The sequence below is a fragment of the Ovis aries genome, chromosome 3 (genome assembly GCF_016772045.2).
Source record: "Ovis aries strain OAR_USU_Benz2616 breed Rambouillet chromosome 3, ARS-UI_Ramb_v3.0, whole genome shotgun sequence".
Classification (NCBI taxonomy): Eukaryota; Metazoa; Chordata; class Mammalia; order Artiodactyla; family Bovidae; genus Ovis; species Ovis aries.
The window spans coordinates 18,927,949-18,944,861 of record NC_056056.1 but is presented as its reverse complement, the minus strand read 5'-3'; the positions used below and the strand labels follow the sequence as shown (position 1 = coordinate 18,944,861).

General features: G+C 41.6%; 1 protein-coding gene across 2 annotated transcripts in view; it reads left to right on the top strand.

Moving 5' to 3' along the window:
* The first annotated feature begins 832 nt into the window (after nucleotides 1-832).
* The window catches only part of YWHAQ (tyrosine 3-monooxygenase/tryptophan 5-monooxygenase activation protein theta), a 31,074-nt gene continuing 14,993 nt past the window's right edge, over nucleotides 833-16,913 (top strand). The window contains exons 1-2 of one of the 2 annotated variants that reach the window (XM_027966511.3): nucleotides 833-890; nucleotides 1,410-1,749. In XM_027966511.3, the coding sequence (XP_027822312.1) occupies nucleotides 1,456-1,749 (294 nt within the window). In that variant the 5' untranslated portion in view covers nucleotides 833-890; nucleotides 1,410-1,455. Of the gene's footprint in view, nucleotides 891-1,376; nucleotides 1,750-16,913 lie in introns of both variants that reach the window. The other variant, XM_027966509.3, reaches the window with a different exon arrangement.

Genomic DNA, 16,913 nt, shown 5'->3' with positions numbered 1-16,913 from the left:
TCATTTCCCACTTGAAAGAAAGTCATAATATCTGGCATTGCCTGGACTTTTTTTGGGGAGGGGGTAATTTTCCAAGGGAATTTCAGGTTTTAGGTGCCGGTCTTAAAATGAAAGTGTAAAATCCAAGCTTATGCCACTTTCTCCAGGAACTAAGTCCTCTTTAATGGGGATGGGATTATTTCTAATTCACGGTCCCCATCGTAATGTCATTAGAGGCTAGGTTCAGTGTCTTGAGCTCCAAACCTTTGTCACGAATAGGAAGGTGGAGGAAAGACAGGAGTTTGGGTAACAAAACAGCCGATGGTGTCACCCTCCCAGGCCCGACCTCACCCGGGCCGACGAGAGCCGCAGCTGCATGGGGAGCCAACAAGATGCAGTGAACTGTCTGCAACGCCGCAGCAGCAAGAGAACCCGGCCGCCGCAGGAGAGGTCGTGCGAGCTTCCCGCTCCCGTGCCGCGCCCACGAGTGCCGGGGGTGGCTGGGAGGATGAGGGGCGTTGGTAACAGCATTGCCATGGTAACAGTGACGTCCTTTTACCCTGGATCTAATTGGAGGAAACCCCGTGGCCGAAGCCGCAGCCTGCCGGCCAACCGAACTTGCCCAAGCCGACCCACCCTCCTAGCCTCCCCTTCCCCCTACCGCCCCGCCCCCTTCTCCTCCGCCCCCGTTTCCGCGCGCTCAGTCTTCATTGGCCAGAGGCGGAGAGGGAGGCGGAACTCTCGGGGACATCTCGGCGCGCCATTGGCGGGGGTGGGCGGCCTCGAGGGGCGGGCCGCGCGGTGGCCCCGCCTGTCGGCTCCGAGGTAGGCTGAGACGGGAGGGTCCTCGGCTAAAGCCAGAAGAGGGATCCAAGTGGTGGGACTCGCGCCGCGGCCGCGGAGACGTGAAGGTGAGCGCTGGGGTCGCTTCGGGGCGCGGGGCCGGGGCCGGAGAAATCACTCCTCGGGGGTCCGGCCGGGCCTGTGTGTCCGGCTGGAGGTCTTCCCCGGGGTGCGGTGGGGGAGGCGGGAGGGACAGCGGCGGGCCTCGACGCCCGCTCTCCTCAGGGACAGGCTCCGGCGGGAAGGTGCGGGCCAACGGCCGCTTCCATCTTGGGCCCCGGGCGGGCGCGGGAGCGGCCTTTCCTCCTCACCCCTGCCTCATCTCACCTCAGCTTCTACCTCAGGCCGCGCGGCCCGGCTCGGCGGGCGCCCCCCTCACCCCCCAGGCCCTCCGGGGCGCCCCGCGGTGTGGGGAGCGTGGGCGGGGGGAGGGAAATTCAACTGGGCCGCGCGCGCGGGGACGGACAAAAGGGGCGGCCGGGCGGCGGGGCGCATTGTCTGACGGCGCCGCCCCCGCCCTCCTGCCGCCCCCCCACCCCGGCGCCCGCCCTCAGGCCTCCTCGCCGCGCCCCCCCACCCCCTGCCAGCCCCCCGGGTCCGCGCTCGACCTCGCTGTCCGCTCCCCCGGCCCCCATGGAGAAGACGGAGCTGATTCAGAAGGCCAAGCTGGCCGAGCAGGCCGAGCGCTACGACGACATGGCCACCTGCATGAAGGCCGTGACGGAGCAGGGCGCCGAGCTGTCCAACGAGGAGCGCAACCTGCTCTCGGTGGCCTACAAGAACGTGGTCGGGGGCCGCCGGTCCGCCTGGAGGGTCATCTCCAGCATCGAGCAGAAGACCGACACCTCGGACAAGAAGTTGCAGCTGATCAAGGACTACCGGGAGAAAGTGGAGTCCGAGCTGAGGTCCATCTGCACCACGGTCCTGGTGAGTCCCGCGGACCTTCTCCGGGTGCAGGGAGAAGTTGGGGGCACGGGGGACGGTGGCGGCGGCCTCCTCTCTTCCCCTCCAGCTTTGTGTGAGGCCCTCCCTCGGGACTTTCATGGCAACGGAATGGGGGCCGGGGCTTGCCTGATGGTCTGCCGCTGTTTTTGAGGTGGTTAGCTTTGGCCTCTTTGATGTGTCACTTCAGTTCTTGAGATCAAGAAGCTTTTTTTCCTCCCCCACCGCTCCCTCCTCAGTGGTAAGTAGATCTTTCCTAGATAGTGGGTTGGTGCATTTCAGTTTTTAAGATCAAGAAGCTCCCCGCCCCCAGCAGTGGTAAGTAGATCTTTTCCTAGATAGTGGGTTGGTGCATTTCAGTTCTTGAGATCAAGAAGCTTTTTTTTTTTTTTTTTAACCCCTCCCCACTGGTAAGTAGATCTTTCCTAGATAGTGGGTTGCTCCACACCAAATAATTTTGAAACGCGCGAGTAGGTTGGTACCAGACTGAAACTCGTTCCTCAGCTTATAGAGGCTATCTGGGAACCCTTCACATGTATTTAATCAATTCATAGGCTCAGGCTTCCGTTGAAAGAGTGCGGGACCTTTTGGAGAGCGACAGTGTAAGTCGGTTCTCCTCCCAAACCTAGGAATAATGCAAATTTACTTCGAAAACCTGAATAGATTGTTTGTTTTTCAAGTAGAGTAGCTGTTGAGCTTTTTCCTCCTTAAAAACGGGGAAGGGGGAGAGTTTCTTCAATGTGGAAAAGGCGCAGCTAAATAAAAAGAATGAAGTATCCTGGTTAATTTCAGTACGGGATAACGTTCCCTTGCTGCTACATAGCTACACTTAAACCCTGAGGTGTTGAAATGAATTCCAATCTGGCCTGGAGCAAACCGGGAAAGCTGTCCAGGTTTTGAACTGTCCGGTCTTAGCAAGGGTGGCTTTTGGGTGGAGCAGCCTGACTGCTATGATTCACACATTACTGAGAGAGAACATTTTAGCTTTGTCATTGTATGGATCTTTTGATTAGTAAGGTAAGGTTTTAAAATTTCAGTACCAGCATTGTAATTTTTGATGTGTTTGTTACACATGTTTTAGGTGGGCTTATGAAAGACACATCTTTTGGATTGGTGATTTTTCAACAGGGACTAGAGGGGAAAATACCTCTTGCTCTCCCAACTCTTTTTTCCTTGCTCCATCAGATTCATGGGGCAGGATTTTTTTTCTGTCACCTCCTTTTGCAGTACAAATAATAGGCGATCTGAACAAAATCGGGGTGATGAAGATAGCTGGTAAAGGGGGAAAGGAAGCAATACTGAGAGTGTACAAAGTGGAGAAAAGCATACTGAGATTTTTTTGCTTTATGAAAGTCATATGTTCATCTCTGTCTTCCACTCCCTGCCTAGTGAAGAGGAGGCATGTAGGATTTTTAAACTGAATTGCTTGTATTTAAAAAAATTTGCCAACTTATAAAAGTGATTGTAGACTTCGGTAGCATGTGGTAGCAGTTGTTGGCAACATCCATTGTGTCATCAAGGAAGACTGTAAGAACACCCTCTGTTAACAAGAAGCTTTTCTGCACAGGTGTTGCTTTGGGGTGCTCTCACAGTATATTTCAGTCTCTTGTTCTGTGCTGTTACTTCTTTGCAGTTTGTTACTTAACCCTGCAGCAATACAGAATGACCACAGAATATTTCCTGTTCTCTAGCAAGTTAACTGGGAATACTTGCTTTATTTTCTGGCTCCTATAAATTTTAGTTTTTATGATGGCTTAAGTAGAGGCAAGTTTGCTTAGTTGATAAGTGACCGCAAAGAGAGACCAAGAAGATCGTTTCAATAGGCTAGATCCCCTGAAATTAGGACAGGTTTTCTGTTTCTGTTTTTTAAACTAAGTGAAATAGAAGCGTTCAGATGCCAGGGTATAAATAAAACACTTTTATTAGTAAAATGGCTTAAGAAACGAATTGTGACTTACTGGCCAGCTTACCAAAAATCCTGAGAAAGCCCATCTTCAAGTTGGCTGTGTTTGAGAGCTTAGCATGTACCAAGGCACTGTGCTAAGCAGCAGGGGAAGAACAAAGCTGAGAACCGGAGATTTTGTCCTCCAGGAATTTATGAAAAGGAGTGCATGTGAAAGTACTCAAATATAAATATGTAATTCCCAGAAGACAGTTCTGAACAAAATGCTCTGTCGTTTGAAGGAAGCAGAAACCTCAGGAAAGGCTTTACAAGTAGTGGCTTTTGGAATGAGCATCGGAAGAGGAGGATGGCAGTGGGGTGTCAATATTTCAGGCAGAACAGGCAGAAGGAATATACAGGATCAGCCTTATTCATGGAAAAGGGTTTGTGTGAAGAGCAGGATATGTGTAGAGCTATCGTAGAAAAGCCTGTAAGAGTGTAGGAACTATGCAAGAGAATGTCAGAGGGAATTTTCCTTATTTGATTGACAGTGGAAAGATTTTTGAATGATGTGTAGGTGGCAGCATCTAGAATTTGTAGTTTGGGTGCTAATTACCAGTTTGTAATCTGAACTGATAGATGAGAAAGGGTTGGTTAGTGAACAAGTCTGATGATTGGTAAATTAGTGATTTAATAAGGAATCTATCAAAATAATGGGGAAAGAAAAATGAAATCTAAAATTGCTGAATATGAGTGCTAAGATTAGGTTTTCTCTTTTTGACCCCCTCTGGTAAACAGGAAGAGGAATTTCGTGTGGAGGAAGTAGATGACACTGTTATAGGAGGCTAGTAGTAAAAGAGTGACATAGAAGATAGGCAGGATTTTGGTCATAAGTAGATATTCTCAGCCTTTTCTTTCTCTTTGATAGAGTAAGTTTTGGGTGGAATTATTTGGACTGTTAACTCAAAATGAACATGGTGGACAACTCTCAACCTTTTTGATAATCACTGTATTGAGAGAGAATATTGAATTGTGGAGGCAGTAAAAAATGTTGAAATGCAAGTAATCTAAAGAGCAAATGAAATAACGGGACCCAAATGGTCAAGGCCAAGTTCTTTGTAGAATCTAAGAGAAGTTAGAGAGGAAGCTGTCACCAAGTTATCTGTCTTTGTCATTTGTGAAACCAGAGAGTTGGGCTAAAATTTTTGTTTCTTCTAATTCTAGTAGTCTCGGACTATTAAAGTTATATGCTCCCAGTTATTCCACCTGTGCCCTGACTTCAGACTCTAAAATGAGTAGTTTTTATAGTCCATGTTGAAGAACATGTCGTTAGTTGTTAAAGAAATGTTAAAAACAACTTTGTATAGCACAGGGAACTATATTCAGTATTCTGTGACAAACCATAATGGAAAAGGACATGGAAAAAGAATGTATGTGTATATCTATAACTAAGTTACTTTGCTGTAAGCAGTAATTAACACATTTTAAGTCAACTTTACTTCAGTAAAAAAGTAAAAAAAAACAATATATACAATCCAAAAAAAGGAAAAGTGTTGAAAAGCTGATGACTTCAGTGAAATACCTTTAGGAAGAGGTGATGAAAAAGTCATTGATGATCCTATTAAATGTTGGAAATGGTTAAGTTTAAGTAAAAATGATTAATAAATTGTATGACAGCAAGGCAGTGGTTAAAAAATTGAGTAAGGTGTTCAGGAGTCATTAAGAACTTGGGTGTGAGGTAAGGGCAAATTGAAGAAACCAAAGGGGTATACAGAGCCCTTCTGGGACTTGGGAACAAACATCATGTACAAAGTCCATGATCTTGGAGTAAGAATAGGACACCTAAGCAAATGCATTATACAAGGTAACCTCTGTCTCAAACAACCCCGTGTTATCCTTTTGTTTAAACAATTTCAGGAGTTAAGGTCTGTGTTCTTATTTTTTAAAGTAAGAATCATTTAAAATATATAGAAATTGAAACTTGTCTCTGTTGGTGTGTAAATCCTATTATCTTAATTCCGTAATACATTTGAATTCAGTTGTGTTCTAAATGAATGTCTTATAGAAAATATCTAGTGGTAGTTATTATTTAGCAGTAAGAAACCAGTATGTACTTGATAGTTAGTCTCAACGTAAGCTTACTGACATGACTGAAAAATCACAGGCTCTGGAGTCAAGACTGAATATTTTAGGATCACTGCTCTGTAACCTTATAATTTTGCGATTCTAGGCAAGTTTCTTTCAGCCTCTGTTTCTTTATCTATGAATTGGTGAAGATGATGTTTGTCTTTATAGGCTTGTAGTTAAGATAATAGGCAGTAGCTGACATTGGGCTTCCCTGGTGGCTCAGACGGTAAAGCGTCTGCCTGCAGTGCGGGAGACCTGGGTTCGATTCCTGGGTCGGGAAGATCCCCTGGAGAAGGAAATGGCAATCTACTCCAGCACTCTTGCCTGGAAAATCCCATGGACGGAGGAGCCTGATAGGCTACAGTCCATGGACTTGCAAAGAGTCAGACATGACTGAGCGACTTCACTTTTACAGGGCTTTTACTATATGCCAAGCACTGCTTTAAGAACTTGATATACCCACTGTGTTAAGAAAACAGGGACATGAGGAAGTTAAGTAACTTGGTTGATGTCACAAAACTGAGTTTGGAAGAGCAAGGAATCCAGGTGATGTCACTCCAGATGAAATTGTGTGAAACACATTTAGCTCTAAATAACATAGTAACTGACTGAAAGATCAGTGTTTTGAGGAATTTGTACAGTTTGATAAATGTAAGTTAGGGAGGGAGGGTAGATCTGTCGTGAACAAAACTCACCTGATCTGTAATTTTGATGCCCTCCTCAATAAAATGCAATAACATTTTAAAACTTTTGTATTTTTTTTTTTTGCTGTTAAAATGTAAGCTCCTTGAAGCTAAGAGTTCTTTCTGAAGAGTGAAATAGAGTGGAATATTGTATATACGGATATATAAGGCTTGATCAGTGGTTCTCAGTCAGGTGAATTTACCCACCAGGGGACATTTGGCAAGTTGTGGAGAGAGTCTTTTTGGTTGTCAAGACTGAGGTGGGAGTGAGGAGGTGCTACTAACATACTGTGAATAGAAGCCTAAATGCTGCTGATCATCACTTAATGCATAGGAGAATCAGTCCCCTGCCACAGAATTACCCAACCCAAATGATAGTAATGCCAAGATTGAGGAACTCTGGGTTAGGTCATAAATAAAACAAGCAGTATTAAGTTGTATTGAATTGTATGACACCTGTCCTTTAGGTTCTTACTAGTATATTAGCATCTTGTCAGAACCTTTTGTCTAAGATCTCAGTTATTTTTTGTTTCTTTGTCACTCTGTATGCTGTTTAACTCTACAGTTTCACCTTTCTGGCAGTTACTCAGGGGACCTTGTATTTTCAGAGTTCCACCTTAGGGTTACCTCTAAGGCCTTGAGCTTTGCTTTTTTTTTTTTTTTGAAAGGAAAAAAAAAAAAAACAAACCCAACCTTGGCATAGAGAAAAAGGATCGAACTGAAATTATAGTGAAACCTATTTAGAAAGTGTCCGTTAGAATTGATGAGTGGCAGGTATTTCCCTCCCTTTCATAACTGCCATTAATAGTTTGGCATATGTGGTTCTAGATGTAAACCCTGTAGTGTGTTTATTTGGATGTTGTGTAGTTATACTAATGCCCTATTGAACATTTAGATTGTAAACAATTTTTCTGTTACAAACAACACTGAGAAGAACATCCTTGTTGCATGCTTTATGCAAGAGTTTACTTAGTTAAGTTTTTGGAAATGAAATTTCCAGCTTTTTCCCAGATAGTCCTCGGAAAAGATTATGTGTGTTTATACTGTCATCAGCTGTTGTTGAGAATTGCCATTTCCCCTTACCCTCTCCAGTACAGATAGTTGTTTGAGGTTAACAAAAATCTAGTTACTGAAAGGGTTGAAATTTTACCTCCTTGTTCACCTTTTAAGAATGTAATGAGTACTCCCTTTGTTCTCACAAAGAGCTAGTTATCAGACTTTTTTTTAAAGTTTCATATATGGTTTCACTTGCTATGATAAACCTAGGCCAGCGTATTAAAAAGCAGAGACATCACTTTGCCGACAAACATCCATCTAGTCAAAGCTATGATTTTCCCAGTAGTCATGTATGAATGTGAGAGTTGGTCTATAAAGAATGTTAAGGGCCAAAGAATTCATGCTTTTGAATTGTGGTGCTGGAGAAGACTCTTAAGAGTCTCTTGGTCTACAAAGGAGATCAACCCATTAATTGTAAAGAAATCAAACCTGAATATTCATTGTAAAGACTGATGCTAAAACTCCTGTACTTGGCCACTTAATGCAAAGAGCTGACTGGATAAGACACTGATGCTGAGACAGATTGAGGGCAGGAGGAGAGGGGGGACAGAGGATGAGATGGTTGGATGGCATCACTGACTCAATGGACATGAGTTTGATCTAACTTAGGGAGATAGTCAAGGACAGGGAAGCCAGTTCATGGGGTCACAAAGAGTGGAACATCACTTAGCGACTGAACAACACCAGTTTCTCTTATAAAATGATACCATGTCATGAGATTAGGTAATTCAAGGTGCTTGACAGTTGGGAAATCTGCTTGATCATATTGATGTTTATTTCTTTATGATATTTATCAATACTAGATTTTGTGTTTAGCACTAGTTCTTTCAGAATAACAGCAGAAGGTATCTTTGTGCCATTGACTTTCTAGGTATCAAGGAGGAATGGTAGAGAAACATCATTTGAAAGAACACTTAATCCATGGGTATATCAAATGAAGTTTTCTTGATTATTTCATAGTAACTAATTTGACCAGATTATAAATGTCTGTTTACATTTTGAAGTATTTGAAGACACAATGATGGTATCTACAACTTCAAAATAGTAGGAGGGGGTTAAGGTGAAACAGGTGTGTGTGTGAATTAATACAGTAGCAGCTGGCTTTAATGAGAACTCATCGTGCTGTTCTCTCTTCTTGTATATGTTTGAGATTTTCCATGATTAAAAGGTTTTTTCCCCTAGAAATTTTCTACTCTTAACGTTTTTACACAAGAGAAAAAGCCCTGTACAAGAATGACCATAGTAGCTTTGTTCTAAGATCAGGAAACTGAAAACAGTCCATTATTAGGAAAATGAATTAACTGCGGTATATTCATAGAGTATTGCTTAGCAGTAAAAAGGAATGGACTATTGATACATACTGTAATATAGATGAATTTCAAAAACGTGCTAAGTGAAGAAGTACATAATGTCATTCTAGTTATATGAAATTCTAGAACAAGCACAGATAGTCTCTATGTGAAAAATCAGAAGAGTGGGGACCTGGGGGATAGAGGAACTTTCTATGGTGATTGTAATGGTCTTTGTGCTGATACAGATTTGAGTTACACGTGTATATGCATTTGGGGAAACTTGGCAAGTTTGTGCTTAATGTTTGTACATTTTGTAATATGTAAATTTTTACTTCAAAAGAAAATAAACATTGGTTAGTGACAGTCACATACTGATACCTTCAGTTTACACAAAAACAAATAGAATTGTATAGATATATGGTAAAGTAGGGAGAAGGCAATGGCACCCCACTCCAGTACTCCTGCCTGGAAAACCCATGGACAGAGGAGGCTGATAGGCTGCAGTCCATGGGGTCGCTGAGGGTCGGACACGACTGAGTGACTTCACTTTCACTTTTCACTTTCATGCATTGGAGAAGGAAATGGCAGCCCACTCCAGTGTTCTTGCCTGGAGAATCCCAGGGACGGGGAGCCTGATGGGCTGCCGTCTATGGGGTCACACAGAGTTGGACACGACTGAAGTGACTTAGCAGCATGGTAAAGTAATTTGGTCAAAGGTTAATTGTAAGATATGGGCAATGGGTAAGTAGGTGCTCACTGTTGCCATATGTTAGCGGTATAATAATCTACATGGCTGTGGTTGAATGCCTTTAATACTTACACTGCAAAAAAAGAAAAAAAACCGCCCAAAACAGTGAAGCCCATGTCTTGTTGACCTCAAGATAGGAGAACTTATGGAAAGGTATTGCTGTCCACTTAGAAGATTGGACTGATAGACTCTGCACCATTGCTTTTGCTTTTATTTGGTGGTAAGTGCTAAGTAGATTAATGGAGGTAAAGAATGCAATGGAAGACTTACATAATTGGCTATACTCTGGTGCAGTGGTTCTCAAACTTCTTGGTCTTGAGACCCCTTTGCACAAACTGAAAAATATTTTGGAACAGCAACAACAAAAAATTGTGGAACCTAAAATCTTTTGTTTGTGTAGATTATACCTATAGATATTTACATTATTAAAATTTTAAACTGAAGATTTTATAACCCATTTTAGAATAATAAACACATTATAAATTAACGTTACTTGTATTTTTTTTTTCAGTTGTGGTAAAATATACCTGATGTCGCTTCCCTTGTGCCTCAGACAGTAAAGAGTCTGCTTGCAATGCAGGAGACCTGGGTTCAATCCCTGGGTCGGGAAGATCCCCTGGAGAAGGAAATGGCAACCCACTCCAGTACTCTTGCCTGGAAAATCCACGGATGGAGGAGCCTGGCAGGCTATAGTCCATGGGGTCACAAAGAGTTGGACACAACTGAGTGACTTCACTTATACCTGATGTCAGATTAACCATTTTAAGCATGCAGTTCTGTGGCATTAAGTACATTCACTTTGTTGTACAGTCATCACCAGCATTTCAGATCTTTTTCATCTTCTCCAGATGAAACTCTACCCATTAAACACTAACTCCGTATTCTCCCATCCCAGGAACCACCGTTTTACTTTGTCTGAATTTGACAACTCTAGATATGTCATATAAGTGTAATAATAACACTTTTTAAAAAGAAAATTGAGAATAGTGGCATTGTTTTATTTGTTGTATCACACCTTTTGTAGCTTGTGGAAAACTCCTTTCGTGAGAGCATGACAGTAAAAAAGCAAATAGTATCTTAATATGTATTATGAAAGCGGTTTGTGCTTGTGCCCCACCCCACTCAAAAAAATGGGAGGAGGGATCAGAGTTCTCAGAAAAAAGCAGAGACATTACTTGGCTGATGAAGGTCCGTCTGGTTAAAGCTGTGGTTTTGCCAGTAGTGATGTATGGATGTTGGATCATAAAGAAGACTGAACACCGAAGAATTGATGCATTTGGGCTGTGGTGTTAGAGAAGACTCTTGAGAGTCCCTTGGATGGCAAGGAGATCAAACCAGTCAATCCTAAAGGAAATCAACCCTGAATATTCATTAGAAGGTACTGATGCTGAAGGTGAAGCTCCGATACTTTGGCCACTTGATGTAAAGAACTGACTCATTGGAAAAGACACTAATGCTGGGAAAGATTGAAGGCAGGAGAAGGGGACAAAAGAGGATGAGATGGTTGGATGGCATCACTGACATGAGTTTGAGCAAACTCCGCGAGATGGTGATGGACAGGGAAGCCGGGTGTGCTGCAGTCCATGGAGTCTCAAAGAATCGGACACGACTGAGAAACTGAACAAGAACAGAGGAGTGCTCAGAACACATTTCGAAAATTGCTGCTCTTGGATCATTTTGTGTGATTGAGTAGCTGTGATTGTGTGGTGATAATGAAATTTGTAAAACCTTCTCCTCCTTTCTCATTGCCCAGTCCCTCTACCCCCCAAATTATTCTAGGAGTATAGATTTGGAGACAGAAAAATCACAGACTTGATAATAAAGAAAAATTTATTTTAGGTATTGGGTAAGAAAGAATCCCTGGTTAATTCCTGAAAAACTTGCTTAAGAACTAGTATGGTGGAATGGCTTCTGCTTCCTCATGTTAGAATGGTTAAGGAAGGTTAATCTGATTTCACTCCCTGGTACCCAGCCTAGAAGCTGAGTTGGCATGAATGAAATTTGTAGATAATGGCTTCTTGGAGATAGGAAGTCAGGTTCACTGTTATAGCCAGCCTTGGTTGAAGCATTTTAATGAAACTTGTCTTTTGCACAGATCTTGAGTATCCATTTACATTCTTTCCATCCATAGGAACAGCACTGCCCATGATTTCTTTTGTCTGCTGCACGCTTTGCTCCAGATGGATTTGGCATAGTGTGGTGCTAAATATATATCGTAAAGTATCCTCAGTTAGTTTACTGCCTTAAACCTTTGAACATCCTCCTATATGTTTGCTGCAAGCTTTACTTAGAGAAACTGGTGTGGAGGGTGAGAACAGGACAGTAATGACCCATGTAAATTTAATCTTAATGCTTGTTAAGCATTAAATGCTTAATACTTATTAATCTTAATGCTTTATTCTTAAAGGACAGTCTTAGATTTGTCTTTGTAAATGTCAGGATGATTGTGGGAAATAAGTGGGAAAGTACGTGAAAATGCTTTAAAACTGTAATGATACTGATTTTTAAATCAGACTTTGTATTGTTATTTATCTAGAATATTTAGTACTCCCATTTTCCTTCTTGTTTTGGTCATTCCACCAGACATTATTTGAACACAGCTCAGAAAAGCTTTACTCTTAAAAACTATAGTATTAGACACCTGCAATCAAACATATACGTATTAGGTGTTCCGATCTTTCAACCTGGTACTATTTCCAAGTATTTGGCAATATGTTTTTTAGGCTTTCAATGCTTATGTTGCCCTCTCAGGATTCTGATGGACTAGTAAAGAGGGTATTGTAAGGGTTTATACATTTTTGATCATAAAATACTCTAGATTATTTGGGTACCAATTGCAGAGACCAGGTATTTGATTCTTGATGACATTTTTAATTTTTTCAAAATTAAAGATTTTAATTAATTTTAGCTTTTAATACATTTGAAAAAAATTGCATAATATTTAAACATCCAGGGACTGACATTGGAAATGGGAAATGGTGTATATTGAAGTGACTTTTATGTTCCTAAACAAATTAAGATGGGAGTCTTTTATCAAACTACTAGTGGTACCCTGGAAATTTTTATTTCCTCCTTACCTTTCTCATAGTTGCCAAGATATTTAGAGTAGAGGAAAAAAAACTTGAGAACCAAACTTATTAGAGAAGATGGCGAGAGTAACAACTTCAGAAAATTAGGGAAAGAGGTAGGGGAGGGTTCATTGACCGAGCTCAATAACAAAAGTTGTTAATTTTGATGAAATATGACATTTTTTTTCCTTAGATTGCTGTGCTCCTGTTATAATATATTTAAGAAACAATTATGGGATCCAGGGTCATAAAGATTTATATCTGTGCTCTCATCTAAGAGTTTTATCATCTTAGTTCTTATATTCAATTTTTGGTCCATTTGAGTCTGTGCTCTCAACTAGGTAGAGCAGCCCTATTTATTACTGTATATTGGTATTGCTTGATAAGACTTGGCATAAAGGGAGAGAAAAGAACACTTCCCTCTGTGTTCCAGCCACATAGAATTACCTATGGTTCTCTCCTATATTGTGTAGTTTCTTAGCATTGCTCTTACTCTCTCCCCTGTGTAAGAATGAGTTGTTATGTTGATATAATATTTCCTTTCCCATCGTCTAGTAATGAGACCCAATTCTATGTTGTCTAGAGTTTACAGTGTCCTGAGTTACTCTATGGCTTCCTCTAAGTCAGATCATTATTGATAAGCTGTAAGGGTATGTAAGAACAAGGACTTCATCTTTATTGTTTCTTTTGATTACTCTTAATAATTTTTCAAAATTATTTTTTGTGTTGTACCCAGTAGTTCAGTTGAATATAATCAGTAACCAATGTAAGTTTAGTGGCCAGTGCAGATTAACTGTCTTATCATGGCCTCTTAAATTCCTGTTGACCCTGTTCTTCTCTTTATGCCCTGAAACAGATTTTGTAGACTAAAGGCTAGACCAGAGGGTTGTATATAATACAGCTGCAGAGATGAGTGCGTTTGGTGTGGTTTAGCCATAGAAGGAAAAGTTAACCTGCGAATAATTGTGTAATTTCTATGATGTAGAAATGCATAGACTCACAAAAGACAGCACATGTGAAAGTACACTGGTATCTTTGCTACTATCTATTTTTGGTAGTTTTCCTAGGATATAGCAAAACTTGACCCATCTACTAAGCTAGGAAGGCAATTTTGGCCTATTTTTAGTTGATTGAACGTATTTTCTTTTAGGATGTCTGTCCAGTAGGATTACTTACGACCAAACTAAGATTTGACTTCCTGTTCTGTTCATTTTGTTTTGTTTTCTTTTCCTTTTAAGGAACACTCTTGTTTTCTCACTATCGTTTGTCTTGTTTTACTTTGCAAATTGCAGGGGCTAACATAGTTTCTGGATGCTAACATAGTCTCTTGGTTCTCTAAGGGGAAGGAAGTATAGACATTGATTTTTGCCTTGGTTCTTTCGGTAGCACTGATCTGTAAAAGTTGGCAAATTGTGGCTGTGTAATTGTTTTTGATGCACATTGGCAGATTGGAAAGCAGTATTAGTATTGCCAGTGTATGTATTAAACTGTCCTTCTAAACCTTTGTATTTTGGCCAGAGAGTTGGGAACTTTGAGGTGAAAGGATAACGTTCCTATCTTACTGTTGTGGCCACTCAATATCCAGCTGCTAAAACGTGGAGAAACAGCAGGTCAGAGACAAAGGACTGGCCACCTCACTTGTTTCTAAGAGTGTCTGGAATTGGCTCGGCTGCTTTGGGTGAAGTAAGGGACAAAGATCGTAATTTTCTTTAACGTTGCAGTTTACACAAACCTCATTTGTCTGAGGCTAAAACTTTTTCTGTTATGTGTCTTCACCACTGCAGTTGTAACAGCCCTGTAGCTGAGTTTGAAGATAAGACAAACGTTCTACTGGAGAGGATTTTTATTTTTTAAGTGCTCATTGTTTAGGAGAGGAGAGAAGGGTATTGTCCTCACAAAAGGGCCCCTAAAAGTGCCACTGTGCTCCAGTAGATGCTGGCAGCGGTACTGCTGTCCCTGGTGCTTGTTTTGCCTGTGTCGTGGGATGCTCAACAGCCTGTGGGCCAGGAGAAAGACTTCAGAAATAATTGGGGATAGGGACATAGTAAAGGTTTTTCTTTTTTTGCTGAGAACCGTGAATTCTTTTTTTCTGTTTCTTCCCCTGTTTATCTTCTGGGTTTTAGCTCCTTGTTTCCTTTTGCCCACAAAAATAATTAACCACACAATTGCGTGGACCACTCTGGCTTCTTTTACTTTCACTGTGACTACAGTAGCACATATCCCTTTGGATCTGAGGAATCTATATTAATTTTCTGACCATGATAACAGTTCATCATGTCACATTAATTCATATTAATTTTAGATTATTAATTTGACAGATATTTCAACCAGCATTGAATTTTAGATCTTTTGTGACTTTAGAATCCTATCTCAAAAGTCTGAACACTTTTTATACAAGGTGGTTTTTAGTCTACACCCTTTCTCCCAGAATGGCATGTTCACATTCATGAATGCTCCAGAGCTGTTTACATTTTAGTAAATAGAAATTGGGAGATATGAAGACTTGATAATACTTCTTCACAGATTTCCCTCCCTCAGGTTAAGATAAGGAAGAATTGTTTGTTGGTCTGTCAGGGTGCCAGATGAGCAACATAGCAGTGTACACTAACAGCCCAGTGTTTGTCCCCTTGGACTCATGGTCTCCAGATCTTCATTGGCACACAGATAGGGGAGCTGCCAGAGCTACAGGTGAGGCAGTCATTGTCTAGCAGTGTTTACTGCTTGAAGACAAATTTATTGGAGAAGCCAAATTAGCATTAGAAGATTGATGAGCACAGAAACCAACAAGAAGAGGCAGGAGTTGGATGATCTTAATGACTAGTTACTCTCAACTCTGCTGTGTCCAGCCTTGCTACTTGAATACTCTTCAGAGACCCAAGACCATCTTCTCTGCATAGTGCTGGAGATATACTTACAGCGTTTGTCTTTTCACGTGCCCATACCTACTGTTTTGTTTCTTAGCGTGCCACTGTATTTCAGAGCTACCTCTCTATTCTCTGCTCCTCCTGCTAGTGCAGGAACAGTAATAATGGATATATCTTGGATGTCAGTCACCCGAGACAGTGCTTCCCAGCTTCTTTGTGTTGTGGCATACAGGAATAGCCATATATCGTATGGCACACTGGGGAAATTGGATCTCTCCCCCCGCTTCCCCCGCTGCTGTGATGGCCGAGGGGATCAGCCCTTACTTATCACTTACGTTAGTCAAAGGCTCTAGGTTTGGAGTATAATCTTGGAGGACCATGTGCCCTAGGCTTTAAGTTTATTCTTTAACAGGCTGTTAGGATTTTTTGAGCAGTGGATTAACATACCCAGAATGGAATTTATGCTTTTTAATCTTGCAGCAGGATATAAAATGGGTTAGAGAAAGAAGAAAACCTAAAACCTGGTAGATCAGTTAGATTATTGGATTAGTTGAAGTGAAATATGGTTAATTCTGGGTAGTAGAAATAGGAATGAGACTGAGAGGACAGGTGAAAATATTGGCCGAACAGTTGGTGGTAGGGTGGGAAATGGAGAGTGAAAAATCAGAGGTGGTGATGAGCTGTGGGTAGGAGGGATAGTGGGATGATTAGTAGAAAAGCAATGGAAATATAAAAACAGGTTTAGAAATAAATTTATTTCTGTTTAAGGCATATTGAAGTATAGTGGCTATTTATATTTCAAAAGATGTAAGAATACTCATCCATGTGACACTGCAGAGAAGTAAGATTGTGGGTGGAGTGGTGGGAGGGGTGCGTTACCTCTGGGAGTTTATTGTATGACCTTCAGCCTTGTTGACTCAAACACATCAGGGTGGAGCTATTTTTCATAGATAGATCCAGTGGTAATCAGGCTCATGTAACTGATGTATAAAACAGATAGTATTCATTTACAGTGAGGAATAACTAGCACAAAGATTGAAGTACGTGTGGTGTGACCAGTAAGTACTCATTCAGGAGGCAGGCTCACATAGGAATCAAGTCATAATGAGGGAGTTACGTAGGAAATGTGGCATTATGACATGAGAAACTGCATGGCTGCTCACATGTTTAATGGCTGTCATCTCCTGGGTAGGGCATGGATTAGTCAGTGGATTGATTGACTGGGATTCTCACTCACCTAAGACTATAAATTAATAGTTATCCCTTAGTATCATGGGACTGAATTCCAGGAGCCTCCATGAAACCAAAATCTGCAGATACAAGTCGGTCACATAAAATGATGTAGTACAATATAGTTGGCCCTCTACATAAGCAACTTCCTGATTATGACTGTATATTGTATCCTTTTCCTTCAGTGTCTGTATCCCTC